The following is a 21,991-nucleotide window of genomic DNA, read 5'->3' on the forward strand; positions in this document are numbered from 1 at the left end:
TGCTTTTTAAGTGGCCTCATATCTTCACATTAATTAATCTGCATACTTAACCCCAACCAACTGTGTACGCACTACACACAATATTACACACAGCAATATAAAAATTACAACTAGTTGCAGATTAAAGCAGAGGTTCGAAAAACGCCTGCTCGAGTCCGCACTAAATGACGTATACTCAATTCTTCGCTAAAAACGTTCGAATTTGCATTTCAACAAAATCCGATCATTACCTGTCTTCACCTCTGGTCTATTCAAAATCCTATCCCACCCTTGAACGTGGCTTCTCTTAATTTTCTGCTATTTCTCAGAGAAAACGTCCCCACAAATCGCGTTTTTCGCAATGGCCTTGTCTGACCAAGACAACGAAACGAGTCGAAACAACTCAAAGAGGCAACACACTCGGGAGAAATAAGACAGCGTACGCCCATTGCCATATCTAAAGTCTCTCAGACTCTTGCACACTCCCTACAGGAAGAACTGCTGTTTCTTCTCAAATGCTATTCTAATTTGAAAACAACGGCAACTTGTCACCATTGCTAACAACTATATTAAAAATACATGTTGCGCCGAGACGTGACGTATGCAATAACTATTATAAGATTTAGAATGAATTTACATGTAAATGCAAGGGTATCGGAAGAATAGACTCTGACTTGAATAATGTATTTGAAATATAGTTTGTAAAGCAACTCGATGCGTGTAGGCGTTTTTATTTGAAGAGTGGACGCAATTAGATGGATACATAATTTTTTCAAAGAACGACTGCCTAAAAACTCGTTTGCAATTAGTATGTTTTCTGCCGTTTCTCGTTAAAAATTGCAAGCAGGGGGGATATAAACATATTTAAGAACTGTGACTAACTGCAAATTTCCACTCCGAACAAGAGCGTTAATTCATCTAACGTAACTCCTCTCAACGCAGTAGTCATTTTGGATAATATTTATCTATACAGATATTACAATAGTAGACACCATACGTTTAGATAAAAAATGCATTTAATGCATATACTAGTGACAGATAACAGTGTGCGTTTCTATAACATACATGAGGAAATTAGATTTAAAATAAACAGCGGAAGTAAGTGACAGTTGCTACTGTATTATACTGTAATAGGCAATATAGCAGTGCAACTACGGTAGAGTAAAGCACTTGTCAGAATAAAGTAAAGTTGTAGAATTTGTACATATATGTAAACACAAGTAAAACTGACCAATAAGTAATAAGTTGATTTGATAGCAATAAACAGTTTTATTTTAACCGTGGCTACTGATAAAAGATACGAGTAATAATAACCTACAAAACAATATCTCACTATATAAAATGGGTAACGCAGCAATAGCACATGGAGGAGCAAAGTTAAGGACTCCAAGAGGGGAGCAACACGCTCACGTAGGGGAGAAGCACAAGGAGGAACCAAACAATCAACAGGGAACTAGGCCGAAAGGCGCAGAGGACAAAAAGAGTGCCTCTTTAATTCGTCATGAGAGAGGAAGTGTGACAACGGGAATGTTTGTGGAGAGTGGAAGTGGCACGTTTGCCGAGAAATATAGCATTACGTGTATGCTAGGTAAAGGTTCATTTGGAGAAGTGCTCAAGTGCAAAGACAGGGTTACAAATATGGAGTATGCAGTTAAGGTGATAAGTAAGGCGAGTGCTAAAAACAAAGACACCAGTACGATATTAAGAGAGGTTGAATTACTGAAAAAACTGGATCATCCGAATATAATGAAATTGTTTGAAATATTGGAAGACTCAACAAGCTTTTACATTGTTGGTGAATTATACACAGGAGGTGAATTATTTGATGAGATAATAAAAAGAAAAAGATTCAGTGAACATGATGCAGCTAGAATAATAAGACAAGTGTTTTCTGGTATAACATATATGCACAAAAACAACGTAGTTCACAGGGATTTAAAACCGGAGAATATATTATTGGAGTCTAAGGAGAGAGACTGTGATATAAAGATTATTGACTTTGGACTGTCCACATTTTTCCAACAAAACACCAAAATGAAGGACAGAATAGGTACTGCATACTATATAGCACCTGAAGTACTGAGAGGCACATATGACGAAAAATGTGATATATGGTCAGCAGGTGTTATACTATACATACTATTATCGGGAACACCACCGTTTTACGGAAAAAACGAGTATGATATATTAAAGAGAGTGGAAACAGGCAAATATGCATTTGATTTACCACAGTGGAGAAGTGTATCTGAAGATGCAAAGGATTTAATCAGAAGAATGTTAACCTTTCACCCATCAATGAGAATATCGGCAACACAGTGTCTGGAACACCCGTGGATACAGAAGTACTCCTCAGAAACTACCACAATCAAGGACCTACCTTCACTGGAGTCTGCAATGACTAATATCAGACAATTCCAAGCCGAGAAGAAGTTAGCGCAGGCTGCATTGTTATATATGGCGAGTAAATTAACCACTATAGACGAAACTAAACAGTTAACTGAAATATTTAGAAAATTGGACTCTAACAATGATGGTATGTTGGATAGGGATGAATTGATAAGGGGGTATCACGAATTCATGAGACTCAAAGGCATTGATTCTAGTTCATTGGTTCAAAACCAAGATACAAACATTGAAGATCAGATTGACGGATTAATGCCATTATTAGACATGGACGGATCTGGTTCAATAGAATACTCGGAGTTCATTGCATCTGCGATTGATAGAACAATATTACTTAGTAAAGAGAGGATGGAAAGAGCTTTTAAAATGTTTGATAAAGATGGTTCTGGCAGGATATCCACAAAAGAATTATTTAAGTTATTTTCACAGGCAGACAATACCATCAAAATGGAAGAGTTGGAAGCAATTATTGAACAAGTAGACAATAATAAAGATGGTGAAGTCGATTTTAATGAATTTGTTGAGATGCTACAAAACTTTGTTAAACCAAATAATGACTAAATAATTATGCATCATCTATATTTTGATTTACATTTAGTGTTACAATTAAAGATTAATTAAATGAAGTGCATCATAAACAGGAATGTGAGTAATTGTTTAGATTTTATTTAGATAGACTTTCATTTTGTTTTTATTTCATTAAAATTAGTGAAACCATAAGTCTTGAAACTGAATAAAACAAAAGTAAATAGTCGTAGTAAATTTGTATTTACCACCTCTTTTCTCTCTGCAGCATTACTCGGTTTAACGTTTGTTCATTGGAAAGTGCGAGACAACTACGTAGGCAATTTAGAGGAAAAATAAGAATTTATTAAACTCCCGTAATTGGTTTAATGTGTTCAATAATAAAATATCTCAATATAAATGCCTATAAAACACAAATACATGCTAATTACATCCTTATCTATTTTATATCTACAAGTATTGTTTAGAAAGCAATTTCAGCTACAAAAATCGAAAATATATATAATGTTCAAGAAAAGTTATAACCTTAACTTATTAATTCTCCTTCACTCAATTCTCACTACTCTTTACCTTCATTGTCGCTATTTTTATTAACGGCTTCTGGCTGAACCTGTTCTTCAATATTATGATCAGCACCCATTATACTTGCTCTTTTTTTCTCACTAGGTATTGTTTTTTGTGAACTAGTTAAATAAATAACTGCCAATTTAAAGGAACTTACGCCAGTATTTTTATGTTGGTAGCAGATTCAGGAGTATCCATCCCAGGTATTTTTATGGCGTCGGGCATTTCAGAACTAAATAACTATTTAATATGAACAATGAAATGGCCAAACAACTTACGTATCAACTACCTCACGGGGGTTTTCCTCTTTCACTCCTTGTCCTTCGAATGTCTGTATGTTCGAAAAAAAAAGTTAATTGGTTTAAAACAATAGTTAAATAGTTTGCATTTGTTACTAACGCATTATTATTGTTTTTTGTTGTGACTTACGTTTTCCTGCTTTTTTTTTAATTTTGCTCTGTTATTAAAAAATAAAAACAAATTAAAAAAATTTAGAGTTAATTATTTACAAATTTAAGTAAATATGATCATTTAAATTACCGTAACTTTGTGAGAAAAGCATGCACTTTTGTACGGCATTCTCTCCCTCTCACAAAGCCATTTTTACCTTATTGCTAAAACCTACTTTTCAGCAACTTCTTTTATCAGAGGCAAGGCAATTCCCCTATAATAATTGAATAATACATAAATTTTGGTAAAAAGTTAATACGAATTTGAAATGAATTCATTATCATTGGTTAAAGTATTGGTTGTTGAATCGTGAACGAATACGAAGAAAGTGCCACAAGCTTGCAGATTTAAACTTACTTTGCTTTCATCTTCTCAAATACGTGTTTATTGAAAATATATATACATGAAAATTTACTTAAATTAATAAAAATGATTTGATACTTAATGAAAACTCACCCATACTGCAAATTATTAGTATCATCACTAGGATTGAGAAGAGTTGGCGCCTGGAGTTAGCGCCAGACTTGTTTATATTTAATGTAAATTGCAAAAACAAAAGGTATGGAGTGGCGAATTTAAGAGAAGGTTTATTGAATAAACAGGGGAACGCATATGTAGGGGCTTGCGTTTTGACAAGAGGGACATTTTAAAGCGATTCTATACTATACAAGAACGATATTTCGCTTTCGACAGGTATATTAGAGGCGGATGTACACGGTTTTTTAAGTATGAGTCTGAGGGACGATGAAATATTTAAAAATTGCACGGATTACTACACTCTTCTGGGATTAAGGAAAGATGCGACTGAAAGAGAAATAAGACTTGCTTTTTTACGACAGGTTAGAAGGTATCACCCCGATAAAAACGTACCGGAATTTAAATTAGAATGCAGTAACTGTGACATTGGTAATCAAGAAAATAAAAGCAGTAAGAGACATGAAATTATTGTCAAGTACCACGCCCTGTACGAGGCATATAGCACACTAAAGGACCAAACAAAAAGAAGCGAGTATGACCTTTCACTATTTAATAAGGGAATTTCAAAAAAACATTCTTGGCACAAAGTTCTTGATTTAAACGAACTCGAGTATTATGCCGATGAAGAAACTTTTTGTTATTCCTGCAATTGCGGTGAATTAATTGTATTTCATAAAAAGCATATTGAAGAAGGGTTTAATTTATTTCCCTGTGATTCTTGTTCAACGAAGATAACTATAACTTTGTAGTATTTAATTTAATTTACATTTTACATGCCACTTTACTTGCTCACTAATGTATCATTATCGCTTGAATTGTCATCTTGATTGTGATTTTGATTCTTAACTTGAGTCAGAGTTAATTCTATCCAGTAGTCCACCAGGCTCTCCTTGTAACTCTTCAATTCACTAGTCATTTTTTCCACGTCTTTCCGTATTTTAACCCTCAAGTTTTCGTTCTCCTCCTCTATCTTTCCTATAAGTCTGTATATATTTTCAACTCTCACGCTATTGTCTAGAAATTCAAAGTTTGGAATTTCATCATTGTTCAAATTTTTTTCGTTTACCCGAACTAACTCATTTTTATTGTTAGAAGTTGCCTCAACTGTTTTTCTCTTCACAATACTCGAACCAAGTTGAAATATTATTTTATTATTCTCAACGATACAATTATCCGTATTTTTGTTGTTGTCGTCATCAACAATACTGTTATTCAAAAGCAACTTTATAATCTCATCTCCTTCTTCTTTTTCTGACCTCGCCTCCTTGTTTTCATTTGTACTTTCACTGTCACCAACATTGCTGCTCAAGTCCAGTTTTATTGATTTTGGAAACTGAGGCAGTTTATTCAACTTAAATGATGTTATGTTGCTATCTGTTATATTTTCCATTTTATTTTCATACTATGCTCACTCTTAATTGCCTTCCTTAATTTACATGTATGCACTGTTTCTTATCATGTTATTTATTTATTAAATCTGCATGAACGCCGGTACAACATAAATGCTTAAGCAAAAATGCTTATACAAATAACTAAATCAATGTTATCCGCGAGGAAGATAGTTTTTTAAGGACAAATAAGTCCGGACCTTTCTAGTCTGCACTAACAACTGAATGCTCACTAACAAACAAGCCTCACACAAAATCGATTGGTTTTTTAATTTATAAATAAACCCATTTGAATTTGCATGCATGCACTGGAAATAATAAAGGTGCAGTTTTAACTCTTAGCGGATAAATACATTTGACAAGAAAAAGAACGTGTACTTATTTCGAAATTAAACAGCCATAGGATACACAAACGAAGAACAAAAATTTAAAGTTAGATCGGTGTTATTGTGTTAACCTAATAAATAACAAAAAATATTAATAACATCTGCAAACAAACACAGAATAGCATGTAAAATATCGGTCCCGCCTAAAAAGAATGTGTTGAATAAGTACCCCCCCCCACTGACTAATAAAACAATAAACAGCTTTTTGGTGAAGTAAAAGGACAAACACAGGTATATTTCGAATAAGGTTATAAAGCAGGCTAGAATATAATATAGTTAGCTAAAACAGACGAGCTATACTGAAGCTTCTTCTTGTTACAATTAACTGAATAATACCCAATTCCTGTGTGTGGTTTATATGTAACGACGAAATGGATAGCATACCACTGTTAAAGTCAATAGATTACAAGGATCCGTCTTTGAATTGGAATATCGATGTTTCAGCTGAATTGGAGAAGTATTTATCGGCAATAGAGTTGTTTGATGAAGACATAAGTTACAGTCAGAATATAGAAGTGGGTAATAACAGCCAGCAGGGCAGCAATAATAACCAGGGAAACTACCACCAGTTATTTAATTTCGTTGAAGCTGCGTTGATAATACAGAATTCAACGAGTTTGTATTCAAGAAAAATAGAGCATTTACATTCACTTGTTTATGAGACGTTTAATTTGCTATCTACAGGAAAATCGCAACAAAACGACGCAATTAAGGGCATTAACAATGGTGAGAATGCAACATCAACTAACGATAATTCAAACAAATCAAGTAATTTGGAAAAAAATGTATTTTTGATGTCAATGTTAGATGTTTTATCGGTACCAATAGAATTGCTTCAGCCAGGCAGAAATATAAACATGCAGCTTGATCAATACAACAAAAGTAAATGCGTAGATGATAGTGCATTAAGGTGCTCTTCCTACTCTTCGTATATAGGCATATCAAATCTTGGTAATAGTATATCACTTCCGCAATATAGAATAGACCAGAATACCAATGCACTATTTTTGGATGAAGCAGACTTAGGTCATTTTTCGTCTCAATTAGCAAATGAAGACAGAAATATGTATATAAACAACATGTTTGTCCAAGAAGATGAAGATCACACTGAAATTGAAAATGGAGATTATAATCATTTATCAGAGAGCCTTAGTTTTGACCCTTTAAAAAATAATGATGACAATCGAAACGGTGAGTTAAATGCCTATTTTGACTACAATTCTGCCACTTTATATGGCGATAACACCGACAATGATGGTGATTTTACGGGTATGAATGATGGAAACTGCGATTATGATTTACGCTACAGTGATGTTAAGAGTGAAAAAAACTTGGTTACATGTGGAAAACTAAAAGTTAAGTCAGACAACAATGTTTTTCGGAAAAGGATACCTAAAGAAGATTTTTGGTTGCATTTAGATGAGCACATGAAAATAGGTAAAGATAAACCATTAAAGGAGTCAAAGACACATAAAAATCCATCAAAATTGTATACAATATCGTTGGAAAGTTTGATTAATAAACTTGATTTAATTGACTTTATAGACGAGAAAGGTATGACTTCGTATATACTGGGCGAGTATTGCGTTGACAGTGTTAAATTTGAGAATGAAGTAGTCCCATATTTTAACGATTTAAAAATACCAAAATTGAACGTAGAAAAATTGTCTTCTTCCTTTGACTGCCAAAATAATAACTATTTAAGGTCTTTGGAAGGTGAATTTACTGCATGTGCTAATGAATGGAGAAAATATCACGCAAGAAGTAACTTCAGTCAACTTGAGAGAAAAAACCCTAACAATAATTCAACTCATGGAAAAAACTACGTGGAGAATGAAATTGAATTAGAGTACAGTAATTATATGGATGGTATTGAGGCCGATGATATTTTAGCTCCAGATCAAATTGAAGATGTTCAGCACGGGGAGAACAATGAAACCTCATTTGGCGAACAAAATGGAGAAAATGGTGAAATAAATGATTATTATCGACTTAATGAGAATGAAAATACGACTGATATAAATAACGAGCACTACATAGGGACTGAAGGCGGAGATGAATCATATGAGGACGCATCTGAACTGCATGAAAAAATAAACATATGGTCTGAGCATGTTGAACCTTTATTAAGAATGCAGAAAAACAGACCAGAGTTCAACATATACGAAGAAGGAAAGAAAATAATTAGTGATATAATCAGCAAAAACGATACGATAAGTCCAATAGACTTTAACAAGCTGACAAAGGGACAACAAAGGTGGCAGGTTTGCAGATCCTTCTTGGCAACGCTAATGCTTGCCAATAGCAAAGAGGTAGAGATAATTGACAGTGAGAGTGTTTTTTCAGTTATGTTAACCAGTAAAAACAACGATGACGATGTAGAATTAAGTGAATCTAATAATAAAGTAACAAAAGTAAGTTATCCAAAAAAGAAAAAACCTAAAAACAATGAAAATATAGGGAATGTCCAAATTCACGTAAACAAGAAGAAAAAAAGAAGTTAGTTTCGTGCTTATCAACTACTCAAATAAGTAAATATTTTAGTTTTATACGTATTCAAAAGTAATTAATGTTTGGATTGCTATAATTAATTGATTTAACGGCTTCGCTTTGCAAATATCTTAAGTGTTTAATAGAATCTACTTTACTGTTTTCGCCATAATATTCATCTAAAAGGGACGGTTCACTGTCATACACATAGTCTCTATCGTCATCTTCTTTAGTCGAATCATTCTTTACATAAACTATTATTATAGTTCCCATTCCAATGACTAGTGCAGAGAAACATACGCAAAATAATATGATCCAAAGAGTAAAATCATTTGTCTTTAGTACCAACGGAGTACCGTATCTACCATTGCTTTCATAGTAGTCCGTAGATGGATATTTGCCTGTTTTCCTAAAAAAACTAATTTTATAGTCATCGTCGTTATAATCATCTCTTGCTTCACGATACAAACATTCTATTTTACTTAAATTACCAAGTATAATATTAACAATCAACACAATTACCCCAAATTTAAGCAATTTATTGTGTTTCTGCTCTTTATTATCTTGGAAATTCGATGCCGTTTCGTTTGTTTTCATTTAAGCATTTGTTTGTTCACTTTTGTTTTAATTATTTATTCTATTTGATTGACACCATACATTATCACAAACGCACGTTTGTGTGTCTCTCAAGGCCCTACCTGTCCCGTGTAATAAAAGTATGGCCAGTAAAGCAGCAAACCTCCGACCACACTTCCATACAATCACAAGATCTGCAACGCTTATTCCTAATGTATATAGATATACTAGCTATTTTATTCGAATTCTGGAGTACAACTCAGGTGACTTAGATTGAGGAGGTGGGTTTCATCCATGCTACTTTTAATTTACTTCCCACAACTTGACTTCATTCAAAAATGTTAATTATTCTCGGTTATTTAATTTATACTTGGATTAAATTACTTCTAGTCAAGTGAAAAAGGCACTAATAATAGGCTTGGCGGTTTTTTTTAAAGATCTTATTTTACAGGAAATGCATGCAATTGGCGTGTAAATATTTGTACTTAAAATAAATAAAGAGGAACCGCAATTGGTGATTTAAAAAACAGTTGGTGAAAAGACTGTAAAAAGAGTGGATCTCTGAATTTAGAGTTGTTGACTTGCCTTTATATTGAATATTCAAATACAAAATATAAACGAGACGCGTTTAAATACATTTTTGGTGGACTGCTAGAAGCGAAGAGATAGTTATAAAAGGCAGAAACACTTTAGAGCAAGATTCTCTGAATTTTTTGCCTTTGAGTTACCGTTTTAGAACGCAGACAAGTATTTAAGTTTGAAGGTTACGCACGAAAAGATGAGTTCGTCTTCCTATACAGCATTTGTAAGCTCATTTGGTGGGATTGAAACTGGTATAATGGCAACTTTAGCAGGCGGTCCGTCATATTTTATTCCGTTTTCCCTGTTTGGCTATTACAAAACAAAAGCAGATGTTGAAAGAGCGACTAACAAGATGAGGTCTATAGCTGATAATTCAAGAAACCCTAGTGACAGAATAAGAAGCAACATTAGAGGAAGAGGCAATGATTTTTTTGAATCACAAAATAGTTATTTTTGGGTTCTTACAATTGTTGCAGTTTCGCTTGCAATTATAGCAATTAGTCTGTTGTCCTGTTTAGTCGGCGTCACACCTGATGAAGATTTCAAGGAAACAAAAAGAAGAAGAAGAAGATTGCTGGAGGATCCTAAAATATCTCCTGAGCAATTCGCTTACACAATTGCGAGTTGCACTCCAAATGAATATAGATTTAGATAAACAAATTCACTTGTTCGTCCTATTAAAAAGTAAAACAGATGAGAGGTGTTGAAATGAGAAAGGCTAATTTATTTTATTAACTGTTTATCTTTAAGACATAAAATAAAAACAAGTTGAATAACAAAAGTGCAGTGTTGAACATCCACAACAGGCAAATAATGAAGGAATATAATAAATTATATAAATCTCGGATTTATAAGTTGGATATTTATCTCACTAAATTAAGCTATTATTTAAGACATTATTATTGTTACCTAATAAATTTATCTTAAATTTAGTTAGAATTTAAAAAAAGTAATATGTTGCGTTTATTGTAGTACCTTTCTTTATCATTGAGAAACAGGACAAGGAGTTAAACTAAATGCCCAAATTCTTATAATAGGTCCAAGAATAAAAGACAGAGTTAATGCTATAGATAAACCAAAAGCTATATTGTACCATTTTGGTTTGGATTCAGATTTAAAATTAGAAACAATACCAAGACATATCCCAGCTACAAATCCTCCAATATGTCCCCAATGATCTATTGCAGAGGAGGGATTTCCCCAGGTAATCAGTATCATCAAGACACCAAAAAGAAGTATATTAATAACGACTTGTTCTTTGTTCTGTATTATATGCCAAAATAATATAAGTTCTGCCAACTGAGCTCCTATTAATCCAAATCCAGATGTAGAAGCACCTACTGCCACTACACAACTGCTTCTAATAGCAACAGAGAATATGTTTCCAATAAGACCTGATGAAAAATATATAACAAAATTTAAAATTCTTCCATAATTTGTCTCACACGAAAGAGAGAGTCTTATTTGGAAAATAACATTAAATATAATATGCCAAATGGAAGCATGTAAAAACAAGCTTATTAGTATCCTCCAAACCTGACCCTCTTTCACCAAGTACGGCACGCTTGCCTGAAATTTTATTAAAGTAGATCTAAATAAAAAGGTTAAACAATTAGTTTTCTCTTGTAAACAAAGCCACAATTTGATTTTAATTAAGTGTTTCTACTATAGTCAAAATACAAATTGCAACCGTTACTATCTGTAAACTTACACATATGGGGATAATGCATATGAACCGTAAATACAGCTTGCTATATACACTATAAACTGCACGAGACTTATCCAAATAATGCTATGTTTAAGAGTGATCCCCGGAAAAAACAAATCCACAAATCTTAAATTAAACCCCGGTTCGCTTATACTCCCAGTTCTGCCCCTTCTATTTTCACTTCGCTGAGGAGGTAAATCTGAAAGTCTGTGAATATTTGACATTTTATAACTAAACTTTTGGAGTTTTTTTTCGGAATACTTCAAACGTAACTTATAGCTATCAATCTGTTTATATGCGTATAAAGCCAATAGTTAAATCATTACCATTTATTCAGCCGATAAAACATAATATAATAAAATAGCTGCAATAGTATCTCTGTTCTTCTACTTTTATATAATGTACCTTTCTTATTTTTTCTGTAATTTAATTTTCTTGTACTTCAATTTATTGTTATTTGCATTTGAAAGCAATATTACACGTATTTGTTTAAAATTTAGTTTGGCACTACACCTCTACGCTACTGTATATATATTATAACCGTTATTTAGTGATTTTATCCTCCTTACCCTGATCTGTATTTTAAAGCTCAGTCTTATGATTCCTTTCTAAACCAATATCTGTAAAAATCAACCTATGCAAACTAAACGTTAAACAACTGTAAGCCTAAAAACAGCGGCCTAAAATGTAGTTCCAATATAAACTATTTTCTGAATTATTGGAAAATTGTATTGCAATAACTATCTATATTAAAAACAATAATTCAGTCTTTAGTTAATCGCATAAACCTATATTATTTGTCTATTTTCCCTCTCGTTTTTTTTAACATTATTTACTTGAAATATTGTTTTAATACGACTCGTAATTGGCGCCAAGACCGCTAAAGTGGGTGCGGTATCGAGTATAATATAAAGATTAAATATTAGATTAAATCAGATAGTTAATTATGACTAATAAACTGTTAGTTCGGTTGTTTTCTACCATTCAAGTGAGTGCGAGAAAAGAAATTCTATGTGTGAATTAGACAGACTATGTATTTTTAATATGTCTAAATGTAAGACTAGTCCTAAAATACCTTTTAATGACGGAGGTATTATCAATATTAGGAAAATCCTTTAAATTAATGATATTGCACTCCCCAATTAGATCCTGATGTCTAATTAAAATATAACGTTAAAACGGGTAATTGGTAGAAATACGAGTTAGTTTTTGAATGAGAAACTCAAAAATAGTTTTTGAAACCAACCTCGACGAAATTCCGTGTAGAAGATCAGTGTAACACTGATCTTGAAACACCAATAAACTGAATCTAGGCACAATTAATGAAAAAATGGGTTTGTCGTTGATTCCATTTACTGAATCACTATTAACGGATGGTTTCCAAAAATCAAATACGGTATCTGATTCAAGAGAAATTATAGCAACTTTAGGGTGATAAAGAGGGCCATCTTTGTGAGGCATGATCCCTCCATTAATGTCGTACTGATTTATAAGTACATGGTTTGGAGTATTTTCTTCGGAAAATATATTTGATTTAACGAGGGATTTGCAAATTGAATTGAGCCATTCCGGTAGATCTTCTTTATCCACAATTCCATTTTCTGTAACCCTCCCTCCCCATACTTGGGTTTTCCTCCCAATAAGTTCAACACTTCTGATAGACGACTTTGATATGTTATTTAAAATAACTTTTTCCTGCTCCGCAGTTATCCAATCTAAGAAATCAAGAATAAGTTATTTGTTTGACTTAATTATAAAGAAAACTTGCCTTTTACGCAAATGACTTTGTTAAATGGGGTTTCCAAAGGTCTGATCTGCTCGTATAATTTATTTTGTTTCAAATTGTTGTGAATATCACCAAGAAATTGGAATTCTTCACTGTATACCTTATTGCAAATAAAACTGTTCTTGCAATTATTATAGATACCTTTTTTAGCCTTTAAATCATTATTAAATCGAGTATTACCTCTTCTGTTTTCGTCCTTCGCTCTTCTGATTAAATCCTTCAACATTTGCTGTTTCAATCATATAACAATTAAATGTGGTTATACACAGGTTCTCAAATTTTAATTATAATTGGTATTTCTCAAACCGGTGGTTAATATAAATCAAAGTTGCGCCAGATTTAAAGATCAAACAATTACAGTATCCTTTGGTGTGTAAGAGAAATAAGGAGACGACTATACACAAAAGAAGAATATATTACTGAAAAAGAAAAGAATGCAGTCATTCCAAACAGAGTGTTATACATCCACTTTGAAAAAATGAAATAGTAGTACATTTTAGTACCTGCAAGGTACCTTGACATGAATACTCTGTATAAGATCCAACATCCCCATACAACAGCTCCATATTGAAGCAAATTAATTGCAAGTATAGTTATAAGCTTTTTAGACCACTCGTCATCACTGCAATACCTTAAAGATCCAAGTTTTGAAAAATAAACCGAGTTTATGCTTCCCATTATGAACACAATAAATAAATAGGCAGAAATTTCGGGCCCGAAATTCGCATTTGTAAATTTACTGTATAGTATAGAAGATATGCTCCAAGCTGCTATAAATATATTCAAAAACATCAGACTGTAACACTGTTTGAATATTTGGTTCTTCAACAAGGGAGCCGGACCTCCTCCCATAGGAGTTAGCTTCAAAATCTTAAGGAACATATTTAAAAAAAACTATCCAACCCTCTTGTGTTTTGCACTTCTCTCTTGTGTTACTAATTTATAATTAATTCCTTATCCTTGTTAATGTTAGGGATTAATAGATAATCATACTGATGGCGCCACACCCTTAATCTATTGACAAGGTAAAGTTAATAATGAAGATTAACGAGTTTTAATTCACCTTAGCTTGTTATACAGTAACTATCCTATTAAATTGTTTTAGTTTCTTTAAAAGACTCCATTCTATTGATGCACAAATAGGTGTATATTTTTAAATTCCTCGTTTCTCACGTTAAATTGCATCCTTTTTCTTTTCATCATAAGAACCGATATTTGGCAGTGAAAATGGAAAATGAGGAAGAAATATATAGAAAAAGCGTTGAAATACGAAAGAAAAAGTTACTCGAAAGAGGCAACTCCAGATTAAGATTGCTTTGTCCGGGACACGAGGAGTTAAAAAATGCAAGTGCAAATGAAACTAAAGGCACGAATGTCAAAGGCTTGCCTGAAAACTGCAACAAAGATGGTTTTTCTTCTGTTCTAAATGAAGACTTTTGTGTGAATGTGGGAACATTTATAAAATTTATGAATGATGATGCCTCTAAAGTAAGAAAAATAATACCTTTTATAATTGGACTTATACTATTTTACCTACATAACTATATATCGAGGGAAATTAATATATATGGATATTATCCATCGAATACTTCAGGCTTGATTTTATTCGCATTTTTCCAACTACTTGTTATTAAATTTTCACTAATCAAGTATTTTCAACTTAATCTAAAAGCAATTCAAAAGGAAAAAGTAAAACTGCATCATATATTCATAAGTTATGATCCTGTAAAAGCTAATTATATTGATTTATTATCTGATATATTTCAATTAGCGATTGCTATTAGAAACGTTGTTTCTGAATGGTTTATATTACTTTCAACTTATGTTGCAATTAATTCAATTTCCAACTTGTTTGTGTAAGATCAATCACTTTATTTTGTTTTGAATACACATTTAAAAAGCACTCAACTATGTATTTTATAGTTGGAAATAAACAAATACCAAATAGATTTTTTCTGCTTTTAGTTTTAATACTGTTCAGAGTTATAAAATTGGGAATGAAAATTTAAAATCGTGACTGTTTCAGTCAAATTTTGCAAGAAGATGTTAAAAGCATTTCCGTTGTGATATCTTCGTCCAAAAAAGGGGTTAGAGAATCATTTAAAGACTCATTGCAACTTTTTTTATCTTCAACAACTGAATTTTTGTTAAGGCCATTTGAATTAGTATGATTAATAGATATTAAAGGATGCAAGGCGTTTAGGATCGAGGAATATATCGTCGGATTGTGAGATTCCTCTTGACTTAAAAGTTGCTTAATATGTCTTCTTTCCTTTGGTTGTGAGAAACAAGCTGGACAATTTTCTGCTATTATAGGTAAACCAGATTTAATAGCAAAGTTTGCGAGCTCTTTCTCTCTACAATATATCATTGGTCTTATAACTCTAATATTGTATTCACTTACAGTATAGTTAGCCTTCATTGTATTAAGTTTTCCATTATTCAATAAGGATAGTAAAAAGCTCTCGCATATGTCGTCTAAATGTTGTCCCAAAGCTAAAACATTGTAACCGTTTTTCTTCATGCATGAATAAAGCAATCCTCTTTTCATTCTTGCACAAAATGCACAATAAGATATCTTTTTCTGTTTCTGCTTAATCTTTGAGGCTATTTCAACAATAGGGTAAGAAATAAAATGATACTTAACACCTATCATTTCCATGTACGGAATTAATTTTGATGCATCCATTTCACTTGTTTGCGGGTCTATTGTAGCAGCTGCTATATTAAACTTAACAGGTGCCACTTTCTTTAAAAATAACAGGGTATTTAACATCGTTAAAGAATCTTTTCCACCAGATACAGCTACTAGAATATTATCTCCATTTTTAATCATATCAAATTTTTTAATTGCCATACCAACGTACTTTCTAATATTGCCGAAATCACTAGGCTTTGGCAGAATCTTATTCCTCTCCTTGATTTCTGCCATTTTTCGGGTACAAACTTCATTTTCAACATTTATAGACAAATCTACGCATTTTGACTCACTGTCAGTACTGTAGTTTAAATCATTAAAGTCATTTTTAATATATTTTATATTATTCCTAATTGCAAAAACAATGTTTTGAACACATTTTGGAGTCACAAACCAAAGAAGATTTGATTCAGATAACAACTCAAAATCACTTAGGTTGCAGAGATCCATATTGTTTATAGAACTTGTAAAGTGTTGGTTATTTTTATATATTATTGACTCCAGCATATCTGAATCCAAATCAGAATATAAACCGTCGTTTCTTCCAACTTTGCAGTGGTTTTCACAAGTTTTATTGTTTAAAATTATACTTTCTACATTTAGTAATATTTCGTTTGCTATTTCAAATATTTTGTCGAAATTAATCTCCTTGTTGTCCGCCTTATTAGTCAAATTTTTCTCCCCAATATACTTGTATTTTTCAATATTATAGTCACTTACAGAATCAGTTAGCCATTTCCTGTGTATTTTTTCCAAAGATTTCCACTCAGATCTGTGTCTCCATGTTCCAAGTGATTCTTCAAATATATACAAAGGAAGAAACTTCCAGCCATGTTCAGCTATCCAAATTATTGCTTTTGCAACATAGTCAACAGTCTTGAAGTCCAAAGACCAATGAAGCGAAACTCTTGAAAATCCGGGTCTTATAGACTCTATTCCTCTTATAACCAAATCATTATAAAGTTCTTTAGTGGAATAACTGTCGTATCCCAGGAGTCTTTGTGAATAGGGACCTGCGCAGGAGCATCCTCCTCTGGACTGAATCCCAAAAAGGTCATTTAATAATGAGCATACAAAATTATAATGCAAATAGTAATCCTCTATTTTATCATCTTTTTCACCCAACAATATCTTCTTTGGAAAGTCATCACCCAAAAAATTAAGAATCAAATTTCCTTCCACATTAATAAATGGCCTTATTAAGAAAGACACTATCGGAAGATTCTCTAAATAAGAACCTTCAGTTTTACTAAACTTGGAGTCTTCATGTTTACTCCCCTCGAAACCAACATTACCACGTCCATTGTCTGCTAAAAGCTCCTCATACCCTAGTATCTTTATCCTTTTACAGGATCCACTTTTCCAGTTGTATTCCTCCAATTTGCTTAAAAGACTTTCAAACAAGAATTTTTCTTTTAATCTTTTTATTTTCTGTGGCAAGTTTAATTCAAATTTCATCATCATACCGAGGCGGGAAATTCCCAATATGTCAATGGTACCTGATTCTTCTCTTTCCTCTTTATTAAGTAAATACTCATGATCTTCCAACGATACGAAAAAAACACTATTCCCCCCTGGATCTGATGGACTTTCAGATAACAATAAGTCCCTCTTGATCACCAAAATTCCAGGAGTAGATGGGCCCCCTATAAATTTGTGTGGGGAAAACACTCCTGCATCGACGCCTCCGCTGACATTAAGAGGTGGTGACATGTTTGGGCGGGAATGTGGTGCAGTTGCAGCAAAGTCAACAATTGAAAATCCGTTATAATCGTGAATTAATGATGATATTTTATTATAATCATTAAGTCTGCCTGTAATGTTTGACCCAGCAGACAACAAAACAAAAGGAATAGTTTTAACACCTTGCTTGTTTTCCGAATTTTCACCTTGAGATTCGCCAGTAATGACACTGGAATTTCTGTTTTTAGAGGTTATTTGTTTGGCTCTTTCTGAGAGATGATGGTAGTCAACCTCTCCTTTACAATTTAGTTTCAGAAACTCTAATCCAAATTTGATGAAGTAATTGTGACCGAATTTTGAATACGTAGAGTTTTTTTTAGCATAGTCTACGAATGGAAGAAAAAGTGAATGATGGGAAGAGGGGTCAATTAGAAATATTATTTCATAAAATAACATTGATTCCTCATGCTTTCTTTCGCTCGGAAGAGAGTCTATTTCCTCCTTACACTTGCTGTCTATCTGTTTTTCTTTTTTGTGTAATTTGTTAAAATGTCTTCTGAAAGCAGCTTCCGTGTTGTATTGGGTATCGCATTTAACGCATTTATAAGACTTCCATCTATCTTGAACTACGTTCATTGAAATGCTATCAGAGATGCCGTTCTTCAGAATTGGTTTTTTTTCATTTGGGATGACAACATTTGTATTTTTTTCAAACCTTGTTATAAAACTTATCCAGTTTGAAGCATCCGCCATTCTTAAAAACTTAGTTATCCCACCGCTAGAGCCATATCCCGTAAATATTATAGCATCATCCGGATTTCCTCCAACAAAGTCTCTGACTACTTCTCTAGCTTCATGAGTAAACCATGTACTTTGCCTTGCATTGTTCGAAGCAACACTATGTGTGTTCCCATAGTAAGGCATTACATTATCTATAAGTGACTCTTCAATAAACTTTAAACTTCTTCCAGAGGCAGTCCAATCTAAATACACTACTTGTCTGTCTCCAAAAGGCGTTTTTATATTTTTCGTATCGCCTATTATATTTTTTCTTACGAAATTACAAAAACCCTCGAATTCTTCATTTTGAACGCTGGTTTCACTGAATGTACCTCTCATTTCAAAGTATTTAACGCTATATTCACTCAACAAATCGAGCTAATGGTACAGTATTCCTGATCCCTCTTATCCTTCAGCTTGCTTACTTTGACCTTTTAAGATGCATTTGTCAGACTTTTTCTTTCCAACGTATTATCGTTCTTTAAGCGGGTACCCCAACATCTGTTTTTCAGCATTATACTTAGGCTTTCATTTGTTAGCGCCAAACTGGCTACTAATAAATGTGTTTAATATTAGAAAATCAAGTAATATTGGATTATATACGAACATTTGGTACCCTTGTTAATAATAATTTTTCTGCAAATTAGGTGCTTCATAGTATACAAAAATATAGTTATTTTCAGACTTCTATTGTTTATTTTTGTATATATATAGTTGACGTCATTATATGTATCCTTATATATGGGTTTATAGCGAGGTTTAAACATAGTAAAATAGCATATACAAGCAAGTAACCAGTTTTTAGATAATATAAGTTGATAATAAATATAGCAGATACCCTTTAGAATTTTAAATATCACCTAAACCTGTAAGGAAAGCATTAGCACTTATGTAAATATGGACATTGTTGATATAGAAAACAAAGACAGCAACAGTGAAACAGCTGTAAGTAGTGAAAACACCAAAAAACGCCATGAAAAAGATGAGAATATGGATTCAGGGGGTGACTTCAATTCCTACAGTGTGATGACAAATGATAACGGTGTAGAAGAGCAATATTGTGAGTACGAGGATTACGAGGATGATTGTGAAGCAGATGAGGACGACTTTAACGCGAGTTTGGATCCACAATTTTTACTTGAAGAAGGTAGGAGACTTAGAAAAGAAAAAAAATATGATGATGCTGTTATCAAACTTTACTGGGCTTTAACAAACAAAATGAATCTTTTGAATATCACGGAAGAAAGCGGCATTGACCCAAGGCTGTCAGAGTATTATATGGTTTATGCCGATTGCCTTTTAGAGAAGGAGGAGAATTCAAACAATTTTTTTTCGTCTGAGGGAAGTGGGGAACAAATTGGGGTTTCGAATAATTTTACTTCTTCATCGTCCTCTTCTTCATCGTCCTCTTCTTCATCGTCCTCTTCTTCATCGTCATCCTCTTCTTCATCGTCATCCTCTTCAGATTCAAATTCCAATCAAATTAATCAGGATTCATTGGAATCCGCAGTCAGTGGTGCTTTGGGTGGAGCTTTAACGGAGACAGATGAGGAAATTGCTTGGGAAAACTTTGAAGCAGCAAAGTTAGCATACATTAAGCTTATATATTTAAAGAGAAAGGGTGATTTTGATTCATATTGCAGTGGAGTGATTCCAGATTATTTGAGAAACTTGTTTTCACCTGAATCACTTGAATGCGATAAATTCGAAGAGTTGTTGAAAGAGGTGTGTGTGTGTAAGGATGAGAATGAGAGGTCAAGGATACCTGAGAATGACATTAGTGATTTATCCTATGTATTTATAAGACTTGGTGATATACTCCAACTTGCGGAAAAGTACAATGAAGCTAGTATAGAATACAAAAATTCATTATTTGTATTGGAATCATTCAACCTTCCTGAGGATACATTTGAGTCTTCACTTATATGTCTCGCTCAAAGTACGTTATTTTCAGGAAAAGTTAAAGATTCAAAGCCACTATTTGAAAGAGCTTATAATATTGTAGATAATCATTTAAATGGAAGAAATGGTATGACACCACCTACAACAAAAGAGAAAATTGACGCTTATAAATTAACATTGGAGGATCTTCAATTAACACTTGATGACATTAGCAGAAGATTAGCAATTAATCCGGATGATCAAAGGCCCGTAACTTCAATACCTAAAATGGAAGAAATTAAAAAAGAAAATTCATTCTCCAAATCACAATTTTCTGAATCAGAACCCGTTAAAGTTATTAATGCTATTGATAGTGACATTCATACTGAAAACATTGTTGACAACAAAAAAAGAAGAATTGATTTATCCAAAATATGACCATCATTAATAATATTTTAATTAGGATGGGTATTACTAAAAACCTATGTCATTAATCCTTCCTTTCCAAATATGAATTTTGTTCTTTCTAAAGACAATTGTTTAATGAATACTAACTCTTTTTAAGCAATTAGAATCTATCTTTTATATTACTTAAAAGAGAAACTATGGATTTTTTAAATTTAATAGTCTCATCACTAGTCAGTCCATACTTATTTATCTCACCCATGTTCGAGTAAAGTGAGTATTTAATATTTTTGAGAAAGTAAATCGCCAACTCATTATTTTGAGCATATTTACAACTATATATGTTGCTACTATCATTATTATCACTATCTTTAATTTGAATCCTACTCAAAAGGCTTTTTTCCGTGATAAAATCATCATTACGTTCATATTTACAATTGTTCGTGCAACTTTTCGACTCTGAGATTCTTTCAATAATATTATTTATGTTCTAAACAACAAATTATTGAAAGTAAGGATATTAAATATTTGAAGCTCGGAAAATGAAAAAAAGAAAAACTTACCAGAAATAAACTGTCTATTCTCTCACATGTGTTGTTAAGTACTCTTTCAAATACACTAAAAATCTTAATACGATTGTTAGCTTTATTTCTATAAAATTTTTGCAAAACCTTCATGTATTCGGGAGGTCTATAGATGCTGTAAATGTTGTTCTCGCTACTACACTCATTATTCATAATTAAATCTTAAAGAACCACACTGAAATACTCCAACTTTGAATACGGTAATTTGCGATTTATTGCGTACTTCCATACACTAAAACAAGAATTAAAATACCAAAACTGTATTCAATTGCTTATATTCTATGAAGCTTAAAATACCAATTAATTTTCCACAAGAATTCTTACATAAAATAGTATCTTAAATTACAATTTATGCATGCAATGATTCTTTTTTGCCTCATAATCACAAGGTTTTAATATTTTCTGCCGAGAATATGCCTTCCCTATTTTATGATAGCTTAGCTGACGGGTTTTGAAGGTGAACCAAAAAATTTGTTTTATTAATGGAAACTACTTAAGTTTAATCTTGTGTCAATAGCATTAATGATAAATTTTACAAGTGTCTCAACCAGTAAAAAAACAAAGAATCTAATTAAACCTATTGGGAAAATAGAGGTAAGTTAACTGCAAAGCAATTCCAACAGTATTATGGAAAAGTGGCTAACAG

General features: G+C 32.6%; 13 protein-coding genes across 13 annotated transcripts; 6 read left to right on the top strand and 7 right to left on the bottom strand.

The window, feature by feature from the left end:
* Nucleotides 1-1,320: 1,320 nt before the first annotated feature.
* Nucleotides 1,321-2,943, top strand: FG386_002322 (calmodulin-domain protein kinase 1; the record flags this gene model as incomplete). Its single annotated transcript, XM_067341684.1, has 1 exon — nt 1,321-2,943. The coding sequence occupies one exon, from the start codon at nt 1,321-1,323 to the stop codon at nt 2,941-2,943; it is 1,623 nt and encodes a 540-aa protein (XP_067198963.1).
* A 523-nt stretch (nt 2,944-3,466) lies between these two features.
* FG386_002323 (uncharacterized protein) lies at nt 3,467-4,289 on the bottom strand (the record flags this gene model as incomplete). Its single annotated transcript, XM_067341685.1, has 6 exons — nt 3,467-3,590; nt 3,629-3,703; nt 3,750-3,802; nt 3,901-3,928; nt 4,097-4,135; nt 4,279-4,289. The coding sequence occupies 6 exons, from the start codon at nt 4,287-4,289 to the stop codon at nt 3,467-3,469; spliced, it is 330 nt and encodes a 109-aa protein (XP_067198964.1).
* A 360-nt stretch (nt 4,290-4,649) lies between these two features.
* Nucleotides 4,650-5,147, top strand: FG386_002324 (DnaJ domainhypothetical protein zf-CSL following; the record flags this gene model as incomplete). The annotated part of the gene is made up of 1 exon (XM_067341686.1): nt 4,650-5,147. One exon carries the CDS (start codon nt 4,650-4,652, stop codon nt 5,145-5,147), a length of 498 nt encoding a protein of 165 aa, XP_067198965.1.
* A 32-nt stretch (nt 5,148-5,179) lies between these two features.
* FG386_002325 (uncharacterized protein) lies at nt 5,180-5,788 on the bottom strand (the record flags this gene model as incomplete). The annotated part of the gene is made up of 1 exon (XM_067341687.1): nt 5,180-5,788. One exon carries the CDS (start codon nt 5,786-5,788, stop codon nt 5,180-5,182), a length of 609 nt encoding a protein of 202 aa, XP_067198966.1.
* A 755-nt stretch (nt 5,789-6,543) lies between these two features.
* FG386_002326 (uncharacterized protein) lies at nt 6,544-8,676 on the top strand (the record flags this gene model as incomplete). The annotated part of the gene is made up of 1 exon (XM_067341688.1): nt 6,544-8,676. One exon carries the CDS (start codon nt 6,544-6,546, stop codon nt 8,674-8,676), a length of 2,133 nt encoding a protein of 710 aa, XP_067198967.1.
* A 52-nt stretch (nt 8,677-8,728) lies between these two features.
* Nucleotides 8,729-9,259, bottom strand: FG386_002327 (uncharacterized protein; the record flags this gene model as incomplete). The annotated part of the gene is made up of 1 exon (XM_067341689.1): nt 8,729-9,259. One exon carries the CDS (start codon nt 9,257-9,259, stop codon nt 8,729-8,731), a length of 531 nt encoding a protein of 176 aa, XP_067198968.1.
* A 757-nt stretch (nt 9,260-10,016) lies between these two features.
* On the top strand, nt 10,017-10,475 carry FG386_002328 (uncharacterized protein; the record flags this gene model as incomplete). Its single annotated transcript, XM_067341690.1, has 1 exon — nt 10,017-10,475. One exon carries the CDS (start codon nt 10,017-10,019, stop codon nt 10,473-10,475), a length of 459 nt encoding a protein of 152 aa, XP_067198969.1.
* Nucleotides 10,476-10,804: 329 nt separating this feature from the next.
* Nucleotides 10,805-11,752, bottom strand: FG386_002329 (uncharacterized protein; the record flags this gene model as incomplete). Its single annotated transcript, XM_067341691.1, has 2 exons — nt 10,805-11,411; nt 11,532-11,752. The coding sequence occupies 2 exons, from the start codon at nt 11,750-11,752 to the stop codon at nt 10,805-10,807; spliced, it is 828 nt and encodes a 275-aa protein (XP_067198970.1).
* Nucleotides 11,753-12,701: 949 nt separating this feature from the next.
* FG386_002330 (uncharacterized protein) lies at nt 12,702-14,196 on the bottom strand (the record flags this gene model as incomplete). The annotated part of the gene is made up of 3 exons (XM_067341692.1): nt 12,702-13,223; nt 13,313-13,520; nt 13,829-14,196. 3 exons carry the CDS (start codon nt 14,194-14,196, stop codon nt 12,702-12,704), a joined length of 1,098 nt encoding a protein of 365 aa, XP_067198971.1.
* Nucleotides 14,197-14,541: 345 nt separating this feature from the next.
* Nucleotides 14,542-15,174, top strand: FG386_002332 (uncharacterized protein; the record flags this gene model as incomplete). Its single annotated transcript, XM_067341694.1, has 1 exon — nt 14,542-15,174. One exon carries the CDS (start codon nt 14,542-14,544, stop codon nt 15,172-15,174), a length of 633 nt encoding a protein of 210 aa, XP_067198973.1.
* A 166-nt stretch (nt 15,175-15,340) lies between these two features.
* FG386_002333 (uncharacterized protein) lies at nt 15,341-18,814 on the bottom strand (the record flags this gene model as incomplete). The annotated part of the gene is made up of 1 exon (XM_067341695.1): nt 15,341-18,814. One exon carries the CDS (start codon nt 18,812-18,814, stop codon nt 15,341-15,343), a length of 3,474 nt encoding a protein of 1,157 aa, XP_067198974.1.
* A 558-nt stretch (nt 18,815-19,372) lies between these two features.
* On the top strand, nt 19,373-20,794 carry FG386_002334 (uncharacterized protein; the record flags this gene model as incomplete). Its single annotated transcript, XM_067341696.1, has 1 exon — nt 19,373-20,794. The coding sequence occupies one exon, from the start codon at nt 19,373-19,375 to the stop codon at nt 20,792-20,794; it is 1,422 nt and encodes a 473-aa protein (XP_067198975.1).
* Nucleotides 20,795-20,924: 130 nt separating this feature from the next.
* Nucleotides 20,925-21,498, bottom strand: FG386_002335 (uncharacterized protein; the record flags this gene model as incomplete). The annotated part of the gene is made up of 2 exons (XM_067341697.1): nt 20,925-21,251; nt 21,325-21,498. 2 exons carry the CDS (start codon nt 21,496-21,498, stop codon nt 20,925-20,927), a joined length of 501 nt encoding a protein of 166 aa, XP_067198976.1.
* Between the last annotated feature and the right edge of the window lie 493 nt (nt 21,499-21,991).

This window comes from Cryptosporidium ryanae (assembly GCF_009792415.1).
Source record: "Cryptosporidium ryanae isolate 45019 chromosome Unknown contig_41, whole genome shotgun sequence".
Lineage (NCBI taxonomy): Eukaryota > Apicomplexa > Conoidasida > Eucoccidiorida > Cryptosporidiidae > Cryptosporidium > Cryptosporidium ryanae.